This window comes from Charadrius vociferus, unplaced genomic scaffold, assembly GCF_000708025.1.
Source record: "Charadrius vociferus isolate BGI_N301 unplaced genomic scaffold, ASM70802v2 scaffold248, whole genome shotgun sequence".
In the NCBI taxonomy this organism is placed as follows: domain Eukaryota; kingdom Metazoa; phylum Chordata; class Aves; order Charadriiformes; family Charadriidae; genus Charadrius; species Charadrius vociferus.
Genome location: NW_009649851.1, coordinates 1,921,366 through 1,944,154, shown reverse-complemented (window position 1 = coordinate 1,944,154; position 22,789 = coordinate 1,921,366). Strand labels below are relative to the sequence as shown.

Here is a 22,789-nt window from a genome sequence, read left to right as displayed (position 1 = left end):
GGACTTTTTACTAGGGCATGTAGTGACAGAACGAGGGGGAATGGATATAAACCAGAAGAGGGCAGGTTTAGATTAAAGATTAGGAAGAAGTTTTTCACTTTGAGGGTGGTAAGGCACTGGAACGAGTTGCCCAGAGAGGTTGTTGAGGCCCCATCCCTGGAGATGTTTAAGGCCAGGCTGGACGTGGCCTTGGGCAACCTGGTCTAGTGGGAGGTGTCCCTGCCCATGGCAGGGAGGTTGGAAGTAGATGATCATCAAGGTCCCTTCCAACTTAAACCATTTTATGATTCTATGTTTTGCAGAATTGAATAGTTCAATTGATTTACTTGTCAATGAAAAAAATTCATATTGGTGCTTAAAAAAAAAATGATGTGGAAACTTGTTATTAAAAACACCATACGACCGACTCACACTATTATGTTTAAACAATGTTAACTCTCACTATCACACTTAGTTTTAATTAATTGCCTCAGGATACAGAAAATTATCTACTACGTTGCAAACTAGAAAATGCAGTTTCTCAGTGTGTATAAAATGTTACTAAAAATGACTACAGCTGCTTAAACAAGAGCATACCGCACAGTACATATAGGTTATGAAACTCATCAAAATACTAAGCAACATGTTTTAAATGTCAAAATGTAATGGCTTTGTAAGTGTTCCAAGAAGAGAGAGATTCAAGCTCTGTTTTATATAATGAAATCTAATAAATACAAAAGCATTACAGCTTTTTTAGCATTCTAATACAACAACAAAATCTGTAATCTTATTGTGGATCAAGCTATATTAAATACCAATACAATCAAACACTTAAGAGATTCTGACCAACAGATAAAAGGGTAATCTTTACTCTTCCTCAACCCATAACAGGACTGTAACCAAGCTAATTAATTAATTAAATCAGCATACAGTACATTTGCATTGAGAGCAAAGCCTTTAACATATAAGAAAGATATATTTTTGACTGGAGGCCCCCAGATAGTTCAGCATAGAAAATAAGGCAGGGAAATCGGATTAGAATTGCCTAGTCTAGCCTTGGGTTATATCCCTGTCAGCATTGACCATTTACAGAAAACATTGGCTAATTTTCACAGAATGTTTGACTTTTGACAGTTCTTCAGCCACAACAAGGAGTTTTGGCAAAATATTTAAGCCTTGAGGGCTACTTTTCCAAATGTTCAATTAATCAAAAAGATTAATGGCAGAATGGAATTCAACACAAAATATCCACCCATGTTCACCCCATTTCCTGAGCAGGTTTCAGAGTATGCTGCAAATTGTCTCAGCTGTACTGTTAGCAGCATTAGAAATAGCTGTTTTAAAGCCATCACAAACAGTAGTCACTGTACCCCTTTTCTTGAGATGTTGTGGGTTCATTATACCTTTTTGCAGTCATTAGAGTGGATGACTGCTAAGGGCCACTCTTACACTCTTCAAAAGTGCTTGCCAAACTATCTTGGTCAATGAATAATTCCCCTCACCTACTTCATACAATATACGTTAATAACATTTTCAGTTAAAAAGTCTTTGTACTGTTTTAGGTCTTCAGTATATTTCTGCCAACCAGCCATACTTATTAAAGGTCTTACAGACCATATTCTGGGAATTCCTGTGACAGAGGACCCTGCACATCCTCCATACAGCATCATCTAGAATAGATTATCTTGTGCAATCACTAGCAAATAGAAAAGCCCTAAGAATTGCTAAATCCTTAGTTTGACATAATAATAAAAAAAAAGTGTTCTAACTCCACCTTCTGGCTAGGAATAATTGGTGTGGAAGATCAAAACAATTATCAAGTGAATTCAGCTTGACATCAGGCTTTACTTACAAACTTTATGCTTCTATACCCTTGTTTCCTCTTTATGTGATTAAATTTTTCTCTTCAGTTTATTATTATTTTGAGTTTTATCTTTGTCAAGCATCTATATAATTTAGATTTTTGTTAATGTTTTGGTTTAAAAAATATGAACTTAATCAAGGGCAAATTTCTGCTTTATTTTCCTGAACATTATTTTTAAAAAATTAATTAATTAGGTCATAAGAAACTGTCCTTGTACTAGGAAAGAAAGCATTATTAGTTGCACAATGCAAGATCTAATATTTCAGATTTCATAAAGGGGTAGCTCTAACAATTCAAAGCAGCAGGGCTGCAGGTGTTTTCACAAGATTTTCTCTTTGATCAAACCTCCAGCATACAGTAGAAGAAAACTCAAAAAGTTCACCACAGAAACAGATACCTTAAGTCATTTGTGTGTATTCCTCAACAGATGAATTTATTCAAAAGCTGAAATAAGACACGTGGTGCACCTGCTTCCATTTCTCCACTCCCAATCCCTTGTACAAAAAAATGATCATTGTGGCTAATGCCTTTTACACTGGTGATTCTACAGGGATGATGGACAGAACACATAAGCAAATACCTCTATAAAATGAACATACCAAAGACTAAGAGTTATTATGAAAGGAACAAGTGATACATGATTGGATTGCACAATTCCTACTATATAAAATTATAAACCTGACCGAACTCTGAAACTGGCAGGAACAAAGTTATAGGACCTATTTGTCCCATGAAGTTCAGTCTGGGCTTCAACTATTAATAAGAAACCGTCATTTTAATCATATTTTCCTTTTTCTTGCTGCCATATATGTGAACTTTTGTAACATGAAAATTGAGTGCCAAGGAGGCTTACTGCAAAGAGCTGGATTGAAGCATTCTTACTTTAGCAACTTATTTCATCAGAAACTTCGGGTACCCACAAAAGGAGGGGCATAAAAATCATCAAAATACCTAGAAGCATCAAAAAGGGACAGACATACTTCCTGACCCAGCACGAGAGGACTTCCACTTCTACATTCTAAGGTTTTCTCCACTACTATATTACCTATTCAGTCCTGTACATGGAAGCATGACAGATTGATTAGAGTCCAAGGCTCACAAGGTGACTCACAAAAGTGCTGTTACAGTTCTATAATGTTTTCATTTTATTTCAGTCTGAAAATAATGAATAATTTTCACACAAACACAACAGTATTAAAGTAGTGTTTTAAATGAGTGCCAAATACTCAGGTGTTAGGAAGAATCTGATTCACCTGTGTCCTTTCCCAGTTCATTTTGTTCTCACATTTTAGTGCAGTATGATTCTGTCTGTTACCACAGAATCTTACATTGTTTTTCCAAAGAACCCTCTGCCCCATTTACTGTACAAGTCTAACAGATATCTAAATTGCACCTTTCCATTCAAGGTCTTTGTGAAAACTTTGTATATAATGTTATACATTGCAAGCATAGTAACACACCTGACTGCAATTGCTTAACAACTTACATTTTAAGTACCTATTTGCCATATTTCAGCTTTCCAATGTTGAAGCATTCTGTTCCTTTTACGTCAAGTAGACAAATGCAGAATATATCATTCACTCAAGACATAGAAAAAAAAATATAGAGGCTTTTGAATGTTTTATTGGGAAGTTCTAACACATCCATTCTTTACACTGCAGCGCCATTAGTTCTCTTAAATCAGCACAACTTAGCATTGCCACAGTAAAGGAGCAGTCCGGCCCTCCCTCAGCTGCTCATTCCCATCCCTGTGTCACTCCCTCTGTTATGCAGCAATAGCATTTATGCAGACACATGGCAAGGAACTACAAAAAGAACTGATTAGTTTTAACATGGATTAGTTCCCCAATTTAGTTCACTGTGTAGTCTCATGAATGCTTGTATCAGCACAAAGGGGGATGTGCCAGGACAGGAAGGAGCAGACAGTGCTGGGAATGACCACTCCTTTCAGTGGAAGCGCCACAAAGCATTAAGGGAATTGGAACATTTGAGTAGAGGTGTTCAGATTAGAATGGATACGTCCAAAGGTTAAAAAAAAAAAAAAATCCTTTTTTGTAAATACATAAAAATTAATCTAAACTGGACATAGTTCTTAGCATCAGAAAATTATCGTGCTCTGACCCTAGAACTCAAAATTTTAATCAAGACTTGCACTGCAGTTGTACTTCCCAGCCAACAAAAGCTGGTGTTGCACCACACAGTTTAATTAGCTCTGCTGCTGGTATTACCAGCAAAGCAAGGCAACCCCCCAAACCAAAAAAAACACCAAAACATGAAGGCACAATGAGGAAGGTTGGGGAAAAAAATAATATAAGGTATTAGAGAAAAATACAAAAGTTCAATATCCCAAAATTAAAAAAAAAAAAAAAAGGAAAAAAAAACAAGGAGGCAGATACAGAAAAGATTTGCTATATCGCTATACCACTTGGCCTTAAAAGCCATTGTCTCCGCTTCCAACATAACAAAAACATTTCCTCTGAATAGTTACAGTACACAGAGGACAACATTTTAAGTCAGAAATGTTTATAAAACTACTATCCCAGAAGAAAACTGTAGTGGGATATGAAGACTGAGAGAAATCAACTGCAACTGTCATCTAAGGCAATGAAAATGAGAAACAAGTTCTCCATTTCACAAGATTTTAGGGAACTGTTACATTCTATTGATTAAAGGACTCAAATTCTATGTGGATACTAAATACATCAAGAGAAAGCCTGACACTGAAGAAACTGGAAACAAGTTACTTCCTTGGACACAGACAATAAATAAATGGTGAAAAATCACAAAATAGTAACAGAAGACTTGTGACATGCCAGGAAAATTTAGAGATGGCTAAGGCATGCCTCTCTGTAATTCCCCCTAGCTTTTATCCTCTGAAAATCCAAAACAAACAAAGCAGCCCAATGACAGGTTTACTGCAGGCTGAATGAAGTTGTGATGCCCTAGGGTGGAGCTGTAGAGAAACTTCCTATTCAGAGGACAGAGGGAGATTTTAATATCAGGAGAAAGGGGCTGGTGAACAGCAGTAAGTAATTTCCTGTATTGATCTTAATGATGACATGTAACAAAAAAACATTACTGGCAAATATGGTTTGAAAACAGAAAGACCTGGAAGACAGTTTTTCAAATGAGACAATGAGAATAACAATATTTTCAGAAAGCCTGCCCATATTAGGCAATTCTAATGATCATTTAGAAATACAACCATATGATGAAAAAAACCAAAACAAAGAAAAAACCCTTTGTGTTGCTCAGAAAACCGTAACAATATTTCTGATCCACAAAACTATCCATGCAAGGTGATCTGACTGCTGGCCATTTTAGCTACATAGATAAGAATTTATGGACTGTCAGTCACTTTCTTGACATTTTCAGTGAAATTTTCTATGTAATACTTCATAGCATAAGAGTTGCAAAGAACATTTTACTGATTTATTTTCCTCAGTAAAAATCACAATCAGAAGATGATGGAAGAGACCTTAATTCCTTTCCTCTTTCATAGCACCCACCTATCTGACTGTTTCTAAAAGTTACAGAACCTACAGTAATAGACAAGTTGACTTACAAAGTCAGAAGACTAAGACACTTAAAAACCAAATGTTTCCCCAGAAATCATACAAAACTTCACAGACCTTGCTGAAAAAAAATGCAGTCCCTTACTGTAATGCCTCAAAAATTAAACAGACAAGTAGTGTCCCACTAAGCTGCAGCTCCATCTGTTATTACAGAATTATCTTTTCAAATGTGCATGTATACCAAACAGTCTGGCTGAGAATATGACATTCAGGAAACAACAACTGAATGTTGTCAGCTCATAAAAGCACTTTGAAAGTAGTTAACAAGTGCCAGAAAGAAGATTAAATTCAGATAATTAAAAATTATTAAAAGTTAGGCAGAAAAATAACTGTGTCATCATGTAACTCCCATCTCCTTCATTGAAGGAAGACTGACAAGGCTTACAGGGCTAAAATACTAAATGAGGATAAAACAAAATATTCAATATGTTTGATGTATTGCATAACTTGCAGGCATTGCCCTAAATAAACAGCAAAGTTACTGAACATACACTCATGGAACCCAATGGTGATCTGATGACACCATAGCCTCCATTGTACTGCACAGAATTGAAGGGATAAAGAAGATTCACAATTCAAAAATATGGGCTGCTAGACTCTTAATGCCAAGTTAATCTATCATAAATGTTCAGGAACAGAGATACTCAACATTTCTAAGCCTATATTCAAGGGTTCGAGGTGGGGGAAGAGCTGGGTTTGGAGTTTGGGTTGGTTTTTTTTTTAATGGTTGGGTGGGGTTTTTTTGTCTGGGATGTTTTTGGGGGAGGTTGGTTGGGTTTTTTCCTTCCCAAGAGCTTTGCATATAGACTTCAGATACCAACATAGCTCTAACTGATGATATGTCAAAGTTATTCTTTTAACAAGGAAGAAAATGTGGGGGGTTTACATGGAAGAATTCTTCCAAAGTAATTTGAAAATCCTAGTATTCAAACACTTAAAATATATTAACTTTTTAAGCTTCACACAAACACAGGAACACAAATGTATTCTGTATTAACACTGACATTTTAACAAGTTCAGCCTTTAACTATGTACTATAATACTAGTTTGTTAAAATCTAAGTTTGTGTGTTTGCCTATGTTAAAAAAAAAAAAAGTAAAAAAACAGCAACTAACACTCTTGGTTTAACCTGTCAGTCACTACATGATTTTTCCCTAAAAAAATAACTAGCCACAGCTAGACATAAGGCAATACCCATACCAACAACATACATCAATATTAAATAAGTTACTGTGAATTTGTTTACATTTTTTAAGTGAAATGCAAAAGACATGATGATTTTCTGAGATAAAACACACACTGCTTTCAACACTAACTGGTTTATTTTAGTGGCTAGGTCACCACTGGAAGTTACTGACTTTTAATCAACACAGGGAAAAACTACTTAGAAAAAGAATGCCTTGCTTTAGAGGCTAAACCTCAGGTAACGTTAATTTCAAAAACTATGTTTTAACATGTAACACACAAGAACACTTCAGTATAATGGATAGAAAAAGTAGTGATATCCAAAACACTGGTGAAATTTGCATGCTACTTAATTTTGGTAACTAGGGAATATAATTTTCATATAGATCACAAAAATTTGCTTGTACATCTTTCAGAATCAAGCACAACTACAATGCTCTTTGGAGAAGTAGGCTGGAGAGTTTAAATAATTTCTCAATTTATCCGAAGTAGCACTTTTGCAAATTCTCATAAGCGCCATAGTTGCAGTCACAACCGAACAGTTTGAGATGAAGCCAGTCTTTTCCTTTGTAACAGTCGAGTTCAGCTTGCAACACTATCAAAAATAAAAGAACTGTAAGCTAATTGCTGGCAAGTATGACGCAAGCGGTTTCCTAGGTAACAGCCCAAGTTGCTCAAGTGCCTGATCCAGCATTTCCTCATCTGTTTGCACTCACACCAGCAGTCTGACAATGTAGTCACTGCATCCTGTTTCACTCAGCAGCCAGCGAAACACAAAGTTTAACCCTTGACTAACATCTTTGCAGTTAACCTATCGTATCTATAAATTCACTTTTACAGAGATGTTTTTTGCATGCATTTTTACTTTTCTCACATCTTTTCAGTAGCTGTCTACACTGTATTTTCTTTTTAACTAAGAAGGAAAACATGCGAAAGAAAACTTCATCTAAAATAAAAAAAAATAAGTAACACATCTTTTAATTAGCATTTGCACTACTCAAAGTTTCTGCCACATATTAAGTTTAAAAAAAAAAGTCACCCGCAGATTTTACATAAAACATTGAATTAGCTGTATCTCTGATTTTAACTTTATAGCATAGCTCTAGAATTTTCCCAATTTTATACTGTATTTAATTTACTTTGGGTATAAACATCAAGAGGATCTATCAAACTACTTCTCGTTCACTTCAAATAGATGCGTATTCATATATAAGTAGGAAGCATGTTTTAAAAATGTATCACCAGTTACTGTATACACCAAGGAAAACAAAAATCACAATTTGATCTAAAAAAATGTAGAGAGCATGGATCTCATCAGTAAGCTTTCTTTCAGGGGAACTGCAGATTCTAGAGCAAATTTAAAAAAATCAAACAATAATAAAAATGTAAAGGCAAATATTGGCCTTTCTGACAATATTTTGCACAAAAAAAAATGGGTAATTTTAGGGTATAATTTTAAATTTGAATTTGGTCACTTCAGGACATGATTAAACATGAAACAAACTACTTCCAGCACAGTGCTTTTAATGTGCTGATATCAGTGCTTATATGGCATAAAACAGAACTGTTTTTCTGCACGATGGAATAGTTACGGAGCACAAAGAAAGCAAAAAGGCATGACAAAAGTAATATTGTTTGGTTAAAAATTCAGGGCAATGCTTCACCAAGGCAAAATGCACATGAAATTTACTGCTGAAAAAAAGTCTCCCACCTTCACTGGCTGATCTACCCAGTGCAATTTTAAGTGGGAAATCCCCTAAAGCATTCTGAAATAGATGACAGCCAGCCAGAACAACCTGTCAGAGCCGCTTCCTGACCACTAAAGAGAACTAAGTATCGAAAAGCTGAAGGTGCAGGGAGGAGGCAACCTTTCAGACTTTTCACTATTTCTTTCATAAAAGCTTACTCACTCAGGAGGCCAGGTTCATATCAAGTTAGAACTGCTCTAAAAGGAGATCTAAACCAGTGCTGATTTTCCAGTAACCGGAAGTCTCCTTCCTTCAAATACATCATGGATTCTCCAGTTTCTTGGGAGGCCTTCTTGCTCAAATCTAGTATCATAATTTATCCATATCCCAAACCACAAAATATGAAGTGTTAGGCCAAAAAGCCCAGGGGTACAAATGAGCGGCCTGAAATAAAACTGAAGAGCAGCATGCAGGTATGCACTGGCAGCTATACTTATCTAGAAAATAAGAAATTAAAAAGGGCGACCATGTTTACATGGTATGATCAATGCTCCAGGTTAGTCAGCAATTAACTACTTGTTGGCATCTCAGCGATGTTTTTCTCTAAATGCAGGTGTTTCTGTAGCAGGCTCTTTGACTCTATTGGTATAGTTTTCCTCTGCATCACTTCTTAGCTTCTTCCCATACACCTGCATTACTCTTTGTTCTGATGTTGCAGTACCCACATCGTAGGTAGGACGGCAGAAAAAAGAAAAAGAAATGCTTTCTTCACCAATAGACAATTTTCTGCAAGTGAATGGAAAGCCAACTCAGAAAGAAAAAAAATAATGGAAGTAGTCTGCTATGCGATTACAGAAATTCCAGAAAGGGATCAAAAAGTTTCAGGGATGAAGAGGCAATGATAGGCAGAAAACCTGTGATGACACAAGGCATGTTGAGCAACCCAAGTATCTCTGTAGGGGAGGGAAGCAAACCAGCACACACTAGCAAGACTATTGTTGCAGGGTTATGCTGGGATACAAAAGATTCCCAACCCCAACTCTATTCAACAATGGATCAGACAGCCTTGACAAAAATCATGAGCCACGTGACAGCTTTAGGTTATGGGATTCAAGGTTCAGACAGCTTCTCCAAAACTAAAACATACAATGGTTGCTGAGGACATCTTTGATAAAAAGAGTTTTTAGAGACCTGGATTAGAACAAAGTGGAAGAACATCCACATAGAAGTTATGTCAGAGGGCACTAAAAAATACTTACATCTAAATATGAACATAGGCACCAAATTACTTAACCATTTTGGTTATGTAATTAATATAAAACAAGAACATTCTGCCTAACAGGTTAGCCTCTGTGATGCTTGGAAGTCTATCCAAATACTAATGATTTAGTACTTTTGCGATACTCGGAATTGTTACCTGCCTTATAACAATCCACCAACTACAGAATCCACCATCATGATATACAGTTTTTCTCCAGCTCTGTGTCCTGCTATACTCTGACTAGGACACGAGAAGAAAAATAAAGCTCTCTCCACCAAGCTGGATAACCTCCCAAATGACGCTTATGACAAGACAGATGCAGGGAACTCACTGTTCTTTTTGACTCTGGCTTTTCTTGGCTTACCCCTTTTCCTGAAATCTGCAGGGGTACCACTGCAGAACATCTCAAAAAGTGAAGCAGAGCTGATGGGAAGAGAAAGACAGACCTGGGACACAGCTGGAAATCTAACAGACATGCTGAGCCAAAGTATTACTCAGAAATTGGAAATAAAGTTCAAAATTTCTTTAAAAAAAAAAGTTCTGCAAAAGTCCAGTTAAATCTGCTTGCCCTGTGGAGGCAAATAAAGCTCAAGACATCAGGACAGAAAATATTCCTCTGCTCCTACTGACCCTGTTACAACCAAAGGTGTAATCAGAACAAAATACCTTAATTAAATTCGTATATGAACATCAGTATTGTAGAGACAAGGCAAAGCTTTCTTATACCTTTCAAACATTGCAGGAAGGTGCATTGACAAATAGAAATCCTCTAATTCTTTCCATCCATTTTGAATGGAGGGGAAGTGAAGGGAGTAAGATGTTCAGTATTTAATTTTTGAGGCATGGTTCATTCCCTATTATGATTAGTCAGACAGCTACTCTTGCTATAACTACAGCACTTGAGCCAATGCTACTCCTATTTCTCCCTCCTCACTTGCTTACAACAGGAAAGAGTTAGGCAAAATATAAACAAGATGGCTAAAGGCTTAGACTTCTCAAAAAAAACCCCAAACAAACAAAAACCAAACCAACCTAGAAAACCTTTGTCCCCTCTATCCAGGAAACAGAGTTTTCAGCTTCGAAACTACCAAAAACATACAGGTTCTCTTTGGGCAGCAAAGAATAAGTTCCTAACTATAAAAGCCTACATATTAAGAGCAGAGATCTTACAAATAAATTTGCAGTTATGCTCACAGAGAATGAAGCAGGTGAGTAAGCACCTTGCATCTAACTTGCAGAACTAACAAAATGAAAAACCAAAGAACTTTACAATATTGTATAGTATCAAGGTAAAGGATAAGGCGAGTACGAGTATGTAAAAAATAAATATGTGCATGAGTATGTCAAAAATAAACGTATGCGGCTATGGTACTGAAGTAAAGGATTCTAGAAAGTTTTTTATGCCGTAAATGCAAAGAAATATTTAATTATTCTATTTTACAAATGATATGTTCTACACATTTTTTTAAACAATAATTTGATTGCTAGGTTTCTAAACAGATAAAATATATTCAGTCAGAACATTTTTTTGTCTTTGCTGAAAGATACTTGTAATGTTGGACCAAATTATGTTACTGATCTTGTAACATGTAGAAAGAGAAAGAACACACTGGTAGGAAGAGGTGTTAAAATTATTGTAAAATTAAGAACAGGTAACGACAGGGAAAGAAAAAGAAAAATGTCATTTGAAAAAAGACAAGATAAGCAAGTAAGCAATTTACTACTCAACATTAATCTCCTGTGAAATCATTTTTCTTGCACTTTCAAAGCCCAAATAATTAAAAATAAAAATGTGCTACCCTCAGCAATTTTGCCAACACCAAGCTGCGTGGTGCAGTCGACAGGCTAGAGGGAAAGAATGCCATCCAGAGGCACCTGGACAGGCTAGAGAGGTGGGCCCATATGAACATCATGAAGTTCAACAAGGCCAAGTGCAAGGTCCTGCACCTGGGTTGGGGCAATCCCACGCACAGATACAGGCTGGGCAGAGAATGGATGGAGAGCAGCCCTGAGGAGGACTTAGGGGTGCCGGTGAATGAGAAGCTCAACATGAGCCAGCAATGTGCGCCTGCAGCCCAGGATACAGTTGGCTTTCTGGGCTGCATCAAAAGAAGCATGGCCAGCAGGTCAAGAGAGGTGATTCTGACCCCCTACTCTGCTCTTGTGACACCCCACCTGGAGTACTGTGTCCAGCTCTGCGCCCCAACATAAGAAGTTCATGGACCTGTTGGAGCGAGTCTAGAGGAGGGCCACGAAGATGATCAGAGGGCTGGAGCACCTCTCCTATGAAGACAAGCTGAGTGGGTTGGGGTTGTTCAGCCTGGGGAAGAGAAGGCTCCAGGGAGATGTTACAGCAGCCTTCCAGCACCTAAAGGGGGCCGGCAAGAAAGCTGGAGAAGGACTTTTTACAAGGGCATGTAGTGATAGGACAAGGGGTAATGGCTTTAAACTGAAAGAGGGTAGATTTAAATTAGATATTAGGAAGAAATTCTTTACTGTGAGGGTGGCGAGACAGTGGAACATGTTGCCCAGAGCAGATGTGCATGCCCCATCCCTGGAAATGTTCAAGGCCAGGTGGGATGGGGCTTTGAGCAACCCAGTCTAGTGGAAGGTGTCCCTGTCTGTGGCAGGGTGATTGGAACCAGCTGATCTTTAAGGTCCCTTCCAACCCAAACCATTCTACGATTCTCTGAATCCTGTCCATCACCAGACAGGTGAAAGGAACATAGCTTTAAGAATTTATTCATTTGAGAATGTTCACACTTGCTACTAGAGAGATAAAGTTATAAATTACATCAAACCCTGTGAATTTTTAAACAAGTAAGGACCATAATGTCAATCCTTAAACACTGTAAAACACATGTTCTTTTCCACTTGAAAGCTTAAGTGCTCTGCTGACTCTAGGGAGCTTCCTACTAGAATACGTGTTAAGGCAAGTATAGAAGACTTACAAATCTTTAGCAATGAGATTTTAACAGCAACTAGTCTCATACAAGAAAAATTACATAAGACTAACTATATACCTTTATAAGTCCATTATTATAGCTGTATTGACTTTTACAGTTAAACCTGAAATGGAATCTCTATTATATGAAACACAGCTTGAATCTTTTCTGAAGTTGTAAGATACTTTCCTGAACAAGACATCAATATCATATTTACAGATATAACATCAGTTTCTAAATGAATTTGTTCTGAAATTTTATCCTTAATGATCTTAATAATTGGTTACGCAAATTTCATACGTAAGCACAGAGTTTTATTCAGTTTTAACAAGATTGTTTGAAGCTTAGAGTCTTTTAACTAGTTTTGATTTTTAGTCTTCATAAAAAAATTATCCTTCACACATAGGCTGAAGTACTGTTTTCTTCTTCAGACCATTTTGCAGATGTCTGCGATATGAGTTATTGTCCCAGAGAGTCTGAAACCAGGCCACCCTTAAAAGCAACAGCCAGCATCTGCCTCTGCTCATCTACTCCCATTTTCTTATTTTCATCTTGACATCATAGAAAATCACTTGCAAACCTATTATTTTCAAGCTTCTTTAAAAATTATTTGACGTCTAATAAATAAGCTTCCAGTTATGAAAAAATAAATTAATTAAAAGCAATGATAAAAGAGACTGATCATTAACACAAAAGCTGTTCCAAATTCTTCTTTCTAATCAAACTTGTTCAACTAGAAACTCCACAATAGAAAGAAAAATTAGATTTTCAGTATTACCATGGCATGGAAACATTCTGCTATGGTCAATAAAAAGTAGCAAGAAACTCTGATACACATTCTAATTAATGCTTTTCTATAACTACATACAAATAAGTTAACAGATACTTGTAATCAAAATACTTTAAATTGTGCTTTGCCATAAGAGCACAAAGCTGTTATTTACATCATGGTGATTGCTCATCTTAACTTCAACTAGACATACTACATTTCTTCAATTGTTTGAAAGATCCTAGGTAATGTTCCTCAGCATTTTACTATTTAAAAAAAAAAAAAACCCGACTAGAAGATGCCTAGTTAAACATCCACGTGCATAATCAATTGAAATTCTCTCATTGCAAGTTCCATTTGAAATTTGCTTTGTAAGCATGCTTCAGTGATCCCCGAGTGGATATTATGCTGCCCCAAAAATGCAGTTAGTTGAAACAAGGACAGAAAGAGGACACATACAGGTGGACAACAAGCTTGTTTGTGTTTTCTAGTTAAGATATGAAATATATTGCTCTACCCTATACCAACATGTTAGGAAGAACCAAGCCCCTGTCATCATTGATGTATTTACCCCAGTCTATAAGCAGCAACATACAGTAGGTACATCTGTGTTTCAGTGCACATTTGTATAGACAATCTCAATGGACACAGTATAACCTAGATCAACATTCATCTTTCCCTGAGCAAAAGAAAGCCTGCTTCTCGCAGATCCAGCTAGTCAAGAGGAAAACTGTGCTAGTGTGCTTTTACTTCTTCCAGTCTGAGCCAACTTCTTCAGGGGAGCACCAAAGCAGATGGCATTTCACGGACACAGCAGGATCCAAACTTTCTCAGTCTGCTAATCACACCTTCAGGTTTCCACACAAATTTCCCTTCCCTACTACCCACATGTAAGACCATAACTGCTTGTATCTACAAAAGCGCAGTTTAAATTAACTGAAATTTAATTTCATACTATGTAATGAAGATAATTCTGAGGGAGTGAGAATGTGTAGGGTACTATGGAATTGCAAGAACAGGTATCAAAGCCTGTGAGTGTATTTATATGTTACACTGTCGAGGTAGAAAATCAGATGAAATGAAGGCTAGCATGGACATTAATCAAGACAATAATCACTGAAGACTTCTCTCAAATACATTCTTTTCTTTTAAAGTTAGCATCATTAAACTATGTGCATGACACTGAATTTTATTAACTACTAATGATGTCCTATAAATACAGAGATTAATCCCTGCCTCAGAGAGAGCTCACAAAAAGCCTGTTCATATCTATCCCTTCCAAAGTTACAGGCCCAGCTAAGAGGCCGTCCACTTCTGTAAAGCATACATACTGTAAGGTTCCTTGGCCACCACATATCTCTCACACAGAAGATAAAGAGATATCTGAGGATTACTGTTTATCGGTCATTAAATGTTGAAAAACAGTAGGTGTATCAGCAATTTGTGTGAAAGGATAGAAACTGGAGAGCCAAAAGTACTAGAAAAACTCCCTGACACCTGTTCTTAAAAAACCCTCTACTTCCTATTCTATATTAGTAACTTGGTGTACCCTGAAATTTAGAATTCCCTTAAGAAAATCTACTAGACAGAAGGAACAAAACTGTATTCCTGAAGTGGTAAAGGGGTATCACACAACAGTGCTTAGGAGAAAAAAAAAAAAATTAAACGGAAAATAAGTTATGATTGAATCTGTAATATTAAACTGACTGTACAAAAAAAAAAAAGACCCTAAATGTAAATACAGGTCTTGATTTTAGATCACATAGGAATACAAATCATGCTAAAGATGTGGACAGTAAGCCTAGTATAAGAATGCCCTTTTTAGCCTTCGGTTTAGCTCCTGTCCCGTTAAAAAGGTTTAATCTAATCAAAAAGAAAATGTAACTTCACCAATAATGAAGGTTAAGAGAGACACTATAATACCGTAGTGCCTTTGCTGGTAGTCATAGTTAAGCTGTCACTTCCATAAAACTGATAAAACTTCCGTCTGCAAACCTTAAGTTTCACCCACTTTCAGAAGAGTTTATTCTATATTATGAACTTTGCTGTTAAAACTGTACTGACAATAGATATAATAGGCAGGTGTGACACAGGCTTGCTGTATCACCATCTGGCAGTGGTACGGTTCCTCTGGGGTGGGGGAGCAGCACTGCCTGTTTTGAGCATACTGAAAGTATTCACCCCAGATTAAACCCCATGAGTATTCCTTAAGTACTATTACCAGCATGGATATAGCTAAACCGACATACCTATATTGCTAATTCATACCAAAAAGCCTGGAATGTTCCTCATAAGAGGGAAGATCTCTCAAAATCAAATCCAAAGCACCCAAACACAGCTTCACATGGTACATTTTCTATGGTATGTTGAATAGCTTAAAAATAGTAAATTATATATGAAAAAGATAATTTTAACATTCCACAAAACAAACTTTTATTTATCAAATGAACAACAAATGGAACATTTGCTGCAAATATGTCTTTAAGTTAGTGAAGGTATTTGGGTTTGCATAAAGGAACATTAAGGCTCATAACTCAGTACTGGGTAACAAAACTTATCAGGATTGCCATTCAAGCAGTCATTTAGTTAGAAATATATCAGCTTTTTCCACACCTCCTGTACAAAGCAAGGTAAGCACTGGTAGTCATGAATGTTCTGCATAGCAGCACTGTTTTTTGTAAATATTGAACTATCAAACAAACAGAGGGATATAAAAAAATTTACTTGAATATCCATGCCCTATTCTGTCCCCATCCTAGTAAATTTGCACTTGTTTCAAAGGAACCATGCTACGTATAAGAGCTATGAAAAAGTAGGGATAGCCCAACACATCAAAACTTACTCCTGGTCAGCAGCTGCCTATATTTATATGAATTGCATCCTTTCCCAAAGCTGTATGATCCATTTTCAAATATAAAACTGCCCCAGAAACTATAATTTTATTTCAGCAATCATTTGTTGTTATGCCATCTCTAGTTCCTAGAAGACTTCATCTTGCCACATTCACCAATAAGGCCATCCACTTAACTGGTCTTCCCTAAGGACAGATCTCTCCAATTTGTTTCTGTCACACTTTCCCTTCCAAAACACCACCACCATCTGTCAGTTTACTTATTACTGTGGGAACTCTATTTTATTAGTATCCATGGTTCCTGTCTGTTTGGAAGGCTCTAGTACTCTTTTACTTCCACTGCATCTTTAAAGTTATTGATCCTTTTTAAGCGTCACTAACATTCACTCATATATTACACAGTCTGCCCTGACCAAACCAAGCCCTCACTTTTACCTTAAATTGAGTTGCAGAAAAGTCCCATTATTTTTTTTCCATTAAAATTTATTCTGTTGTGGCATTTCATCTTGCTAAGCATTGTTTTCAACATCACCTTTCACTCCCTTTTACTCTCATCTTAAACTATTTGTTCGGCTTTCTCTCCACATAGTTTTATCCTGGAAAAATAGATGAGACTCCAACAAGAAATACTATGGCTGTAGCCTCCCGTGATCTGCCTTCCCTTCTCATTTGGCAGGCAGAATTTTCTCCTTTGTTTTCCTCCACAAGTTTTTGCATCAATGATAGAACAGACTACATCTCCCAGTTTCCCTGCCTGTAATCCTTATCTTTGCACAAAAGTACAAGATATACTCTTTTCCATCTTCATCGACTAGTTTCTGAACACCAGACCTGATAGTTACAGTTACCTTTGCTCAGTTTTTTGTTTAAATGATGGGTAAGGCTGCATGAAGTTTTCATTTTTAGGCATCAGAAAACCAATACAGGGGGGGAAAGGCTTTTTTGAAAATATAACTTTCCTATCAAATAAGGCCCAGGCTTTAACAGAATTTCCCCCAGCCAGTTCTGGTATTCACTCATGACGGGAGAGACACTCTCACATGGATTCTTAGAGTTCATCTCACACTGCAGACTTGCCCTGCGTTGGAGCATATTCCATAGAGTCTCTTGACTTACCATTCACCTTTTTTCATAAAACTTGCTGGAATTTGATATCTTTGAAAATTTTAAGGCCATAGTATTCAATCAGTTCAGTTGGTCAAGTTTAACTATTAGGATGGTACTGTCAGTCATATACATGCACGCACATGCATTGTATCAAAAGATGAGTCTTTTCCTGAGGAAAATATACCTGATTCCTTGTAATCCTCTTCCCTTTCATATTTAACCTCACAGAATACACTGTTCAAGAACTGCAGTGTGGAGGTTGTCCTCTTTGCCATTCTAGAGACCCTCCTGGGAATGTTTTATTCCTCATCTGTACAATTTTCTTTCATGAGTTTAAAATGTCTTCCTAGTCAAAGCTGAAAATTAGTACTTTATCCAATTTATCCTGTTAGTTTTCTTCAACACAGTCACACAGTTCTTGCAACTTTCTCTCCCAGCTTCCTCCATTTCTTTCCTCCTGGTGCTCTCCTCACTCCTGTAATAGGCCATCCTCACCTTCCTCCAAATTTCTCCAGCATTTCCACCGCAGTTGTCTTTGACCTCCTTCCTTTCTCCTTTTACATTTTCTTTCTCAGAAACCACACTTGCAGAAACAGTCAACCCCCTTTGCTACACTGATGACTTACAGACATGTTTCCCTGCTTTTAGCATACCTTTTGTGTCCAGAACATGAATTGCCACCAGGTCTTGGATATCTAAAAAACAGCATAAGGTAAACTTAGCTAACAGAATTCTTGACTGCACTCAGTCTCCCTAATACCATTCTTTGTCATTCTCTGTGAACCACTGTATAGTCCTGGCAGTCACGTTACCAGAGGATACCATCTTAGACTCTGACCTCTCTACAGGTCTCTTACAGGCAGACCAAGCTCAAACCATCCTTTCTTTCTGGTACAATATTTCAAGAATATAACTTCAGGGTGAAAAAAAAAAGAAAGAAAGAGAAGGAAAAAAAAAAAAAAAAGATGCAACTCTTACCAAAAGTCTTCTCATTTCATCTAGTGCAAAAAATTTTGTCAGGATCAGAGAGAACAAGACAGAAACAATATAACTCATCCAAAGTATGGTTGCAAAAACAGTTTCCCAAGACTTATCTTCACTGTGTAATCCTTCTCTTTGTATATTCCTCATACTCAGCTGCATCCCATTGAAATTGATTAGATTCACAGCTCAACACACCCACATTTCTACCTTGATTTTCCCCATAAGACAAACAATAAAAACCCAAGAGATATGAAGATTCTCTTAACAACAGAAACAAATTTTGACATGCAGGTACACTTGCGATTCCAGTCATTGTCACCATTAGGGGAAAACTTAAAATTTCAAAGAGCTAGTTTCTCAAATATATAGCAAGAAGAGTTACCTTTTATGCTATTGGTGCAATCAACAGGTAAAGGGTCACATGCTTCTAGGCTGCAAACAGTATTGGAATTTAACAATTTTAAGATACTGTGAAATACATATTAACTGACAGCTTCTGCACTAGAGAGTTTATACTCTGAGTACTTAAGGACAAAGTATAATTTGTTTCACAAATAGGTAACAGAAACAGATATAAATTGTCTAAGCAAATAAGGAATTGCATTAATTTCAAGTTATATAAATATTTTAAACTCTTGAAAAATTACCTTATCTTCCTACGGTAATGCATCAAAGGTACGAGATAGATTGGAACAGAAACTGGGGAGAGGTGGCAGTCAATCCAACAAACTAACCACAAGACAATTCTTCCTGTAATTATCAGAGTGCAAAATGAAAGCAGTCTTTATCCATGAAGTATCGCAGCCTTCCTATGTGCTTGAACCTAGTCAGCTAGCTAGGAAAAGTATCAGCTCTGTTTGCAGACACAAATCCTGTATATTTATCACATATTCTTTCTGGGTTCTGAGAAGTTCCTATGTATGAGTTCCTACACATAGTTATTAGCTCTCATACACATGTTCACCATCATATTAAAGAAAAAAAAATATTTTACTACAGTATTTTTCAGGACATAGAGTGTTTACAGGATCTGCAATACTGACAAGCACCTTTTAGATTCCCAATTCTGATTTTGCTTTCATGGGAGAAAAAGGTGCTAAATATGCAACAGTTAATGAAGATGAAGCCTTTGATAACAGTAGCAATGAGTACAGCTAACAGATTAGCATCCAATTAATATGTGCAATCAAAACATCATCTACACAAAATTTGTAATACCAATCCAATACTGCAGTCATATTGCTAATAAGCAATTCCTCTCTAGGTCCAAGATCAATACTAAAGTAAGAATACAAAAAGCCTGTTTACTGCTAAAATCATAGGAATTTCTGTGAGCAGAAGTATTAATATAGTAGAGTTCAGAAAAGACATTGCATTTGCACAAGTTTTAACCCTAGTTTTAGCCACATGGCTTCCTTCTGTGTGTCTATATATTTTGATAATTGCATTTAAGTATACTGACATAAAAATTTAAAGATATAATCTATTCAAGACTCTTTCCTCCCACCTCAAACTACATTGCTAGCCATATGCACTACAGAAAAGCCACATGCAGCACAAACTTGTAGACTTTGGCGGCTGAAGTAAGCATGGATACTTTTATAAAAGGTAAAAGTAAAGGTAATCTAATTTTAGCAACCTTCCAGCATTCTAGTTGTCATACCTGTTCAAGTAAAGAAAGCAATAATCTAAATATTTGTCATTAGGAATTCTCAAATTAGAAAGCGTTTACAAGATCGTGTTCACAGGGCCTCTTTCCACTTCTAGCCCAGAAATAGAAATAGCAATAGCTCCACCTGATTCCAGTGTGCACACACAACTGGTTGCACATACCTGTTCCACACACAGACCCCTTAGAATTGTTGGCTGGAGCTTATTCATGAAAAAACAGTCGACTCAATGTAATTATTTTCTCATGTATTTAACTAGACAGAGAGTCAGGCATAATTTCAAATCAACATGTGACTCAAAACTTAAGGAATACTAGCATTCCCTATTTTCCTCAAAGAGTAACTAAAATCTACATCTGCCTTTTTTGTTCTTATGTGCCCCTGCTTGAAGAGGTTCATACAAACCTCTACAAACAAGAGGTTCATAACAATTACACAAAACACATCTAATAGAATCCCAATAGCAACTTAGCTCTCATTCATCAAAGTATTCTCGTCATGGTGGACCTGTAGCTCATTCCTTGTACTCCACTGATCTTCCTAACAAAGCTCATTAAACCCACTATCTTAAAATACTAATATTGAAAAAGAATCATTGTAATATTTTATAAAGATCTGCAAAACATGCAATCAATCTTTAAAGACAATTAACATAATAAATGGTCTCTGAAAAGCATTAAGTGCATACATTCCTTCTGTTTCAAGGAAGCAATATAAAAACCTAGTAGTGTTTATTCAAATAAAGTCACACATTATAAGCTTACTTGTCCCGCCCAAACAATTGATGTTTTATCAGCTCTGCAATGTCTGACCTCTCTCCAAGTCAGACAGGAGATCAGAGGATTTAACCTGTGTTATCTGTATAAAATCACATATAAAATACTGCACGGAACATGTGTCTACGAATCCCATTTAAACTGTGCTTAATAAAGCACAAATATTTATTGTAAAGCATAATAGACTATTAGGAAAATAAAGAACTTCAGATCTCTGTTGTTTCTGTTCACTTCTAGTGATAACAAAGATATCAAATCCTGGAAGTCTACCAAACAGTTACATTTTATTATGAACACGTATGATTTAAGTACTGCCAATAAATTCTATGTATTTAGTTATGGTTGACATTTATGATGTTACTTAAAGAATAATAAATGCCTTAACTCCAAATATGCGCATGCTTTTGGGAAGTGAGCCGAATATCAAAGGAAGCATTTAGCAACTTGCATAAGAACAAATATCTTCTATCATCTAGAAAGGCTAATGAAAGATGTTATCATATTTTCTGAGTTTTTTTGTATTGTAGACAAACGCGACAGAAAAAGAGAGCATTTACTATCCAGAAAGGAACAGAGAAAGTAAATTATTATACAATATCCCCTACATATCTTAACTGCTAGTACAATATTTTAATGTTTCTTTCATAGTATGCATTAGATAATTTGAAACTTATTAAATGAATTATTTCTGAAGCCTGTTACAGCATACTTGCATTTTAACCTTTTACGCAAAAATAATTGCTGCTGTATTATTCTATTGTGCAAATGAAGGGAAAGAAATGCTCGAAAACTACTCCACCGTTTCAGATTCACCTCTTATTTCCTCAGACCTATTTCACAGTCAATCACAAGAAGTACATTGCGGAATACATGTCAAAGCAAAATTAGAAAATTTCATTTGCTATCCATGAATTTCAGCCACAACAGTAGTAGATGGGGCATCCTGCAGCAACAAACACTTCCCAGAAACTGTCCGCTTGCACGTTTATTAAATACACTCCCCTTACTCTCCCTCCTGTAACGGGCTGATAATCCGCTTGCAGCAGCCTCGGGCCAGTCCCACCGGCAACACAACGCGATGTTCCTGCAGTTCACGTGCAAGTTCCCAAATATAAACAAACTCCCCTCCCACACGGGGGTTTGCGCTACAAAAAACAAGACTCATTGAAAAGTTTTCCGGGAGGTAGAACCAACAGAGTTCCATTCAAGAAAACTGAGCGTTTCGGGCATCCCTCCAGACTCTACTGAACAGCTCTCTCTTCAGTAAAAAGAAGTTTCTTAAATCCCATCAATCCACACCTAATGTCAATTTACGTGGAGCGAGGAGGAGAGGGTGAGAAGGAGAGAGAGAAACAAGAGACAGTAATCTGCAGGGCAGAAGGACAGCTGCCACTCACACAACGCCAACATTTGATAATTAACATCCCTCAAAAACTGTTTTTTTCTTTAGCACTTAGCAATCATTTTGTCGATAGAAAGCGGGAAGAACCTGAAGTGCCGAGCAGCTAGAAAGCTGTGGCTTCTTTCTCTTGTAAAGTCTGCCAGAAGCGGAGGAGGTGGTGGGCTTTGGAAAAGAAACAATCAAAATAACAAGGCAGCTGATAGCGGAAGATGTTTGGTTTGGGGGTTTTGTTTTAATCAATAAGAACTACTTTTTAATATTTAAGATCGTATGAAAAGCGAGCGAACCTTCTGTCCTATAGCAAATACGTTATTATGATTTAGCTTCTATAATGACATAAAGGATTATATCGATTCTGCAGAAGCGAGTTGAGAAACCCGCCAAGGGACTAACATTTTCCTCCACTCCTCTAACAGGAGTTTGACAGTTAGCAGACATCCAGCACAGACATATACAGCAGTTAGGAAAAGCGAGCGGCGCTCATTCCTCTGAAAGTTTCTCCCTCCAGTTTCAGAGAAACCTACCTGCTCTCTGGAAATGCAAGGCAACGAGGGTCTCCTAAACATTTTGCAGCTGCCATAGTAGCTGGCCGAAGTTTCCCCCAAGGATACGCAGCTAGATCTCCTCCTGGGTCTGATCACAGGCACTTTTTCCTCCACGCTGGGGAGCCGTGGGTGGTGATGATGCTGGTGGTGCTCTCCTCGGCTCTGAGCCGAGAAGATGCCGCGCTCCC

General features: G+C 37.0%; 1 protein-coding gene across 1 annotated transcript in view; it reads right to left on the bottom strand.

The window, feature by feature from the left end:
* PDE3B (phosphodiesterase 3B, cGMP-inhibited) overlaps positions 1-22,789 on the bottom strand; it is a 93,739-nt gene that overhangs the window by 68,850 nt on the left and 2,100 nt on the right. Inside the window, 1 exon segment of the mRNA XM_009890980.1 lies at positions 22,581-22,784. Within this exon segment, the coding sequence (XP_009889282.1) occupies positions 22,581-22,784 (204 nt within the window).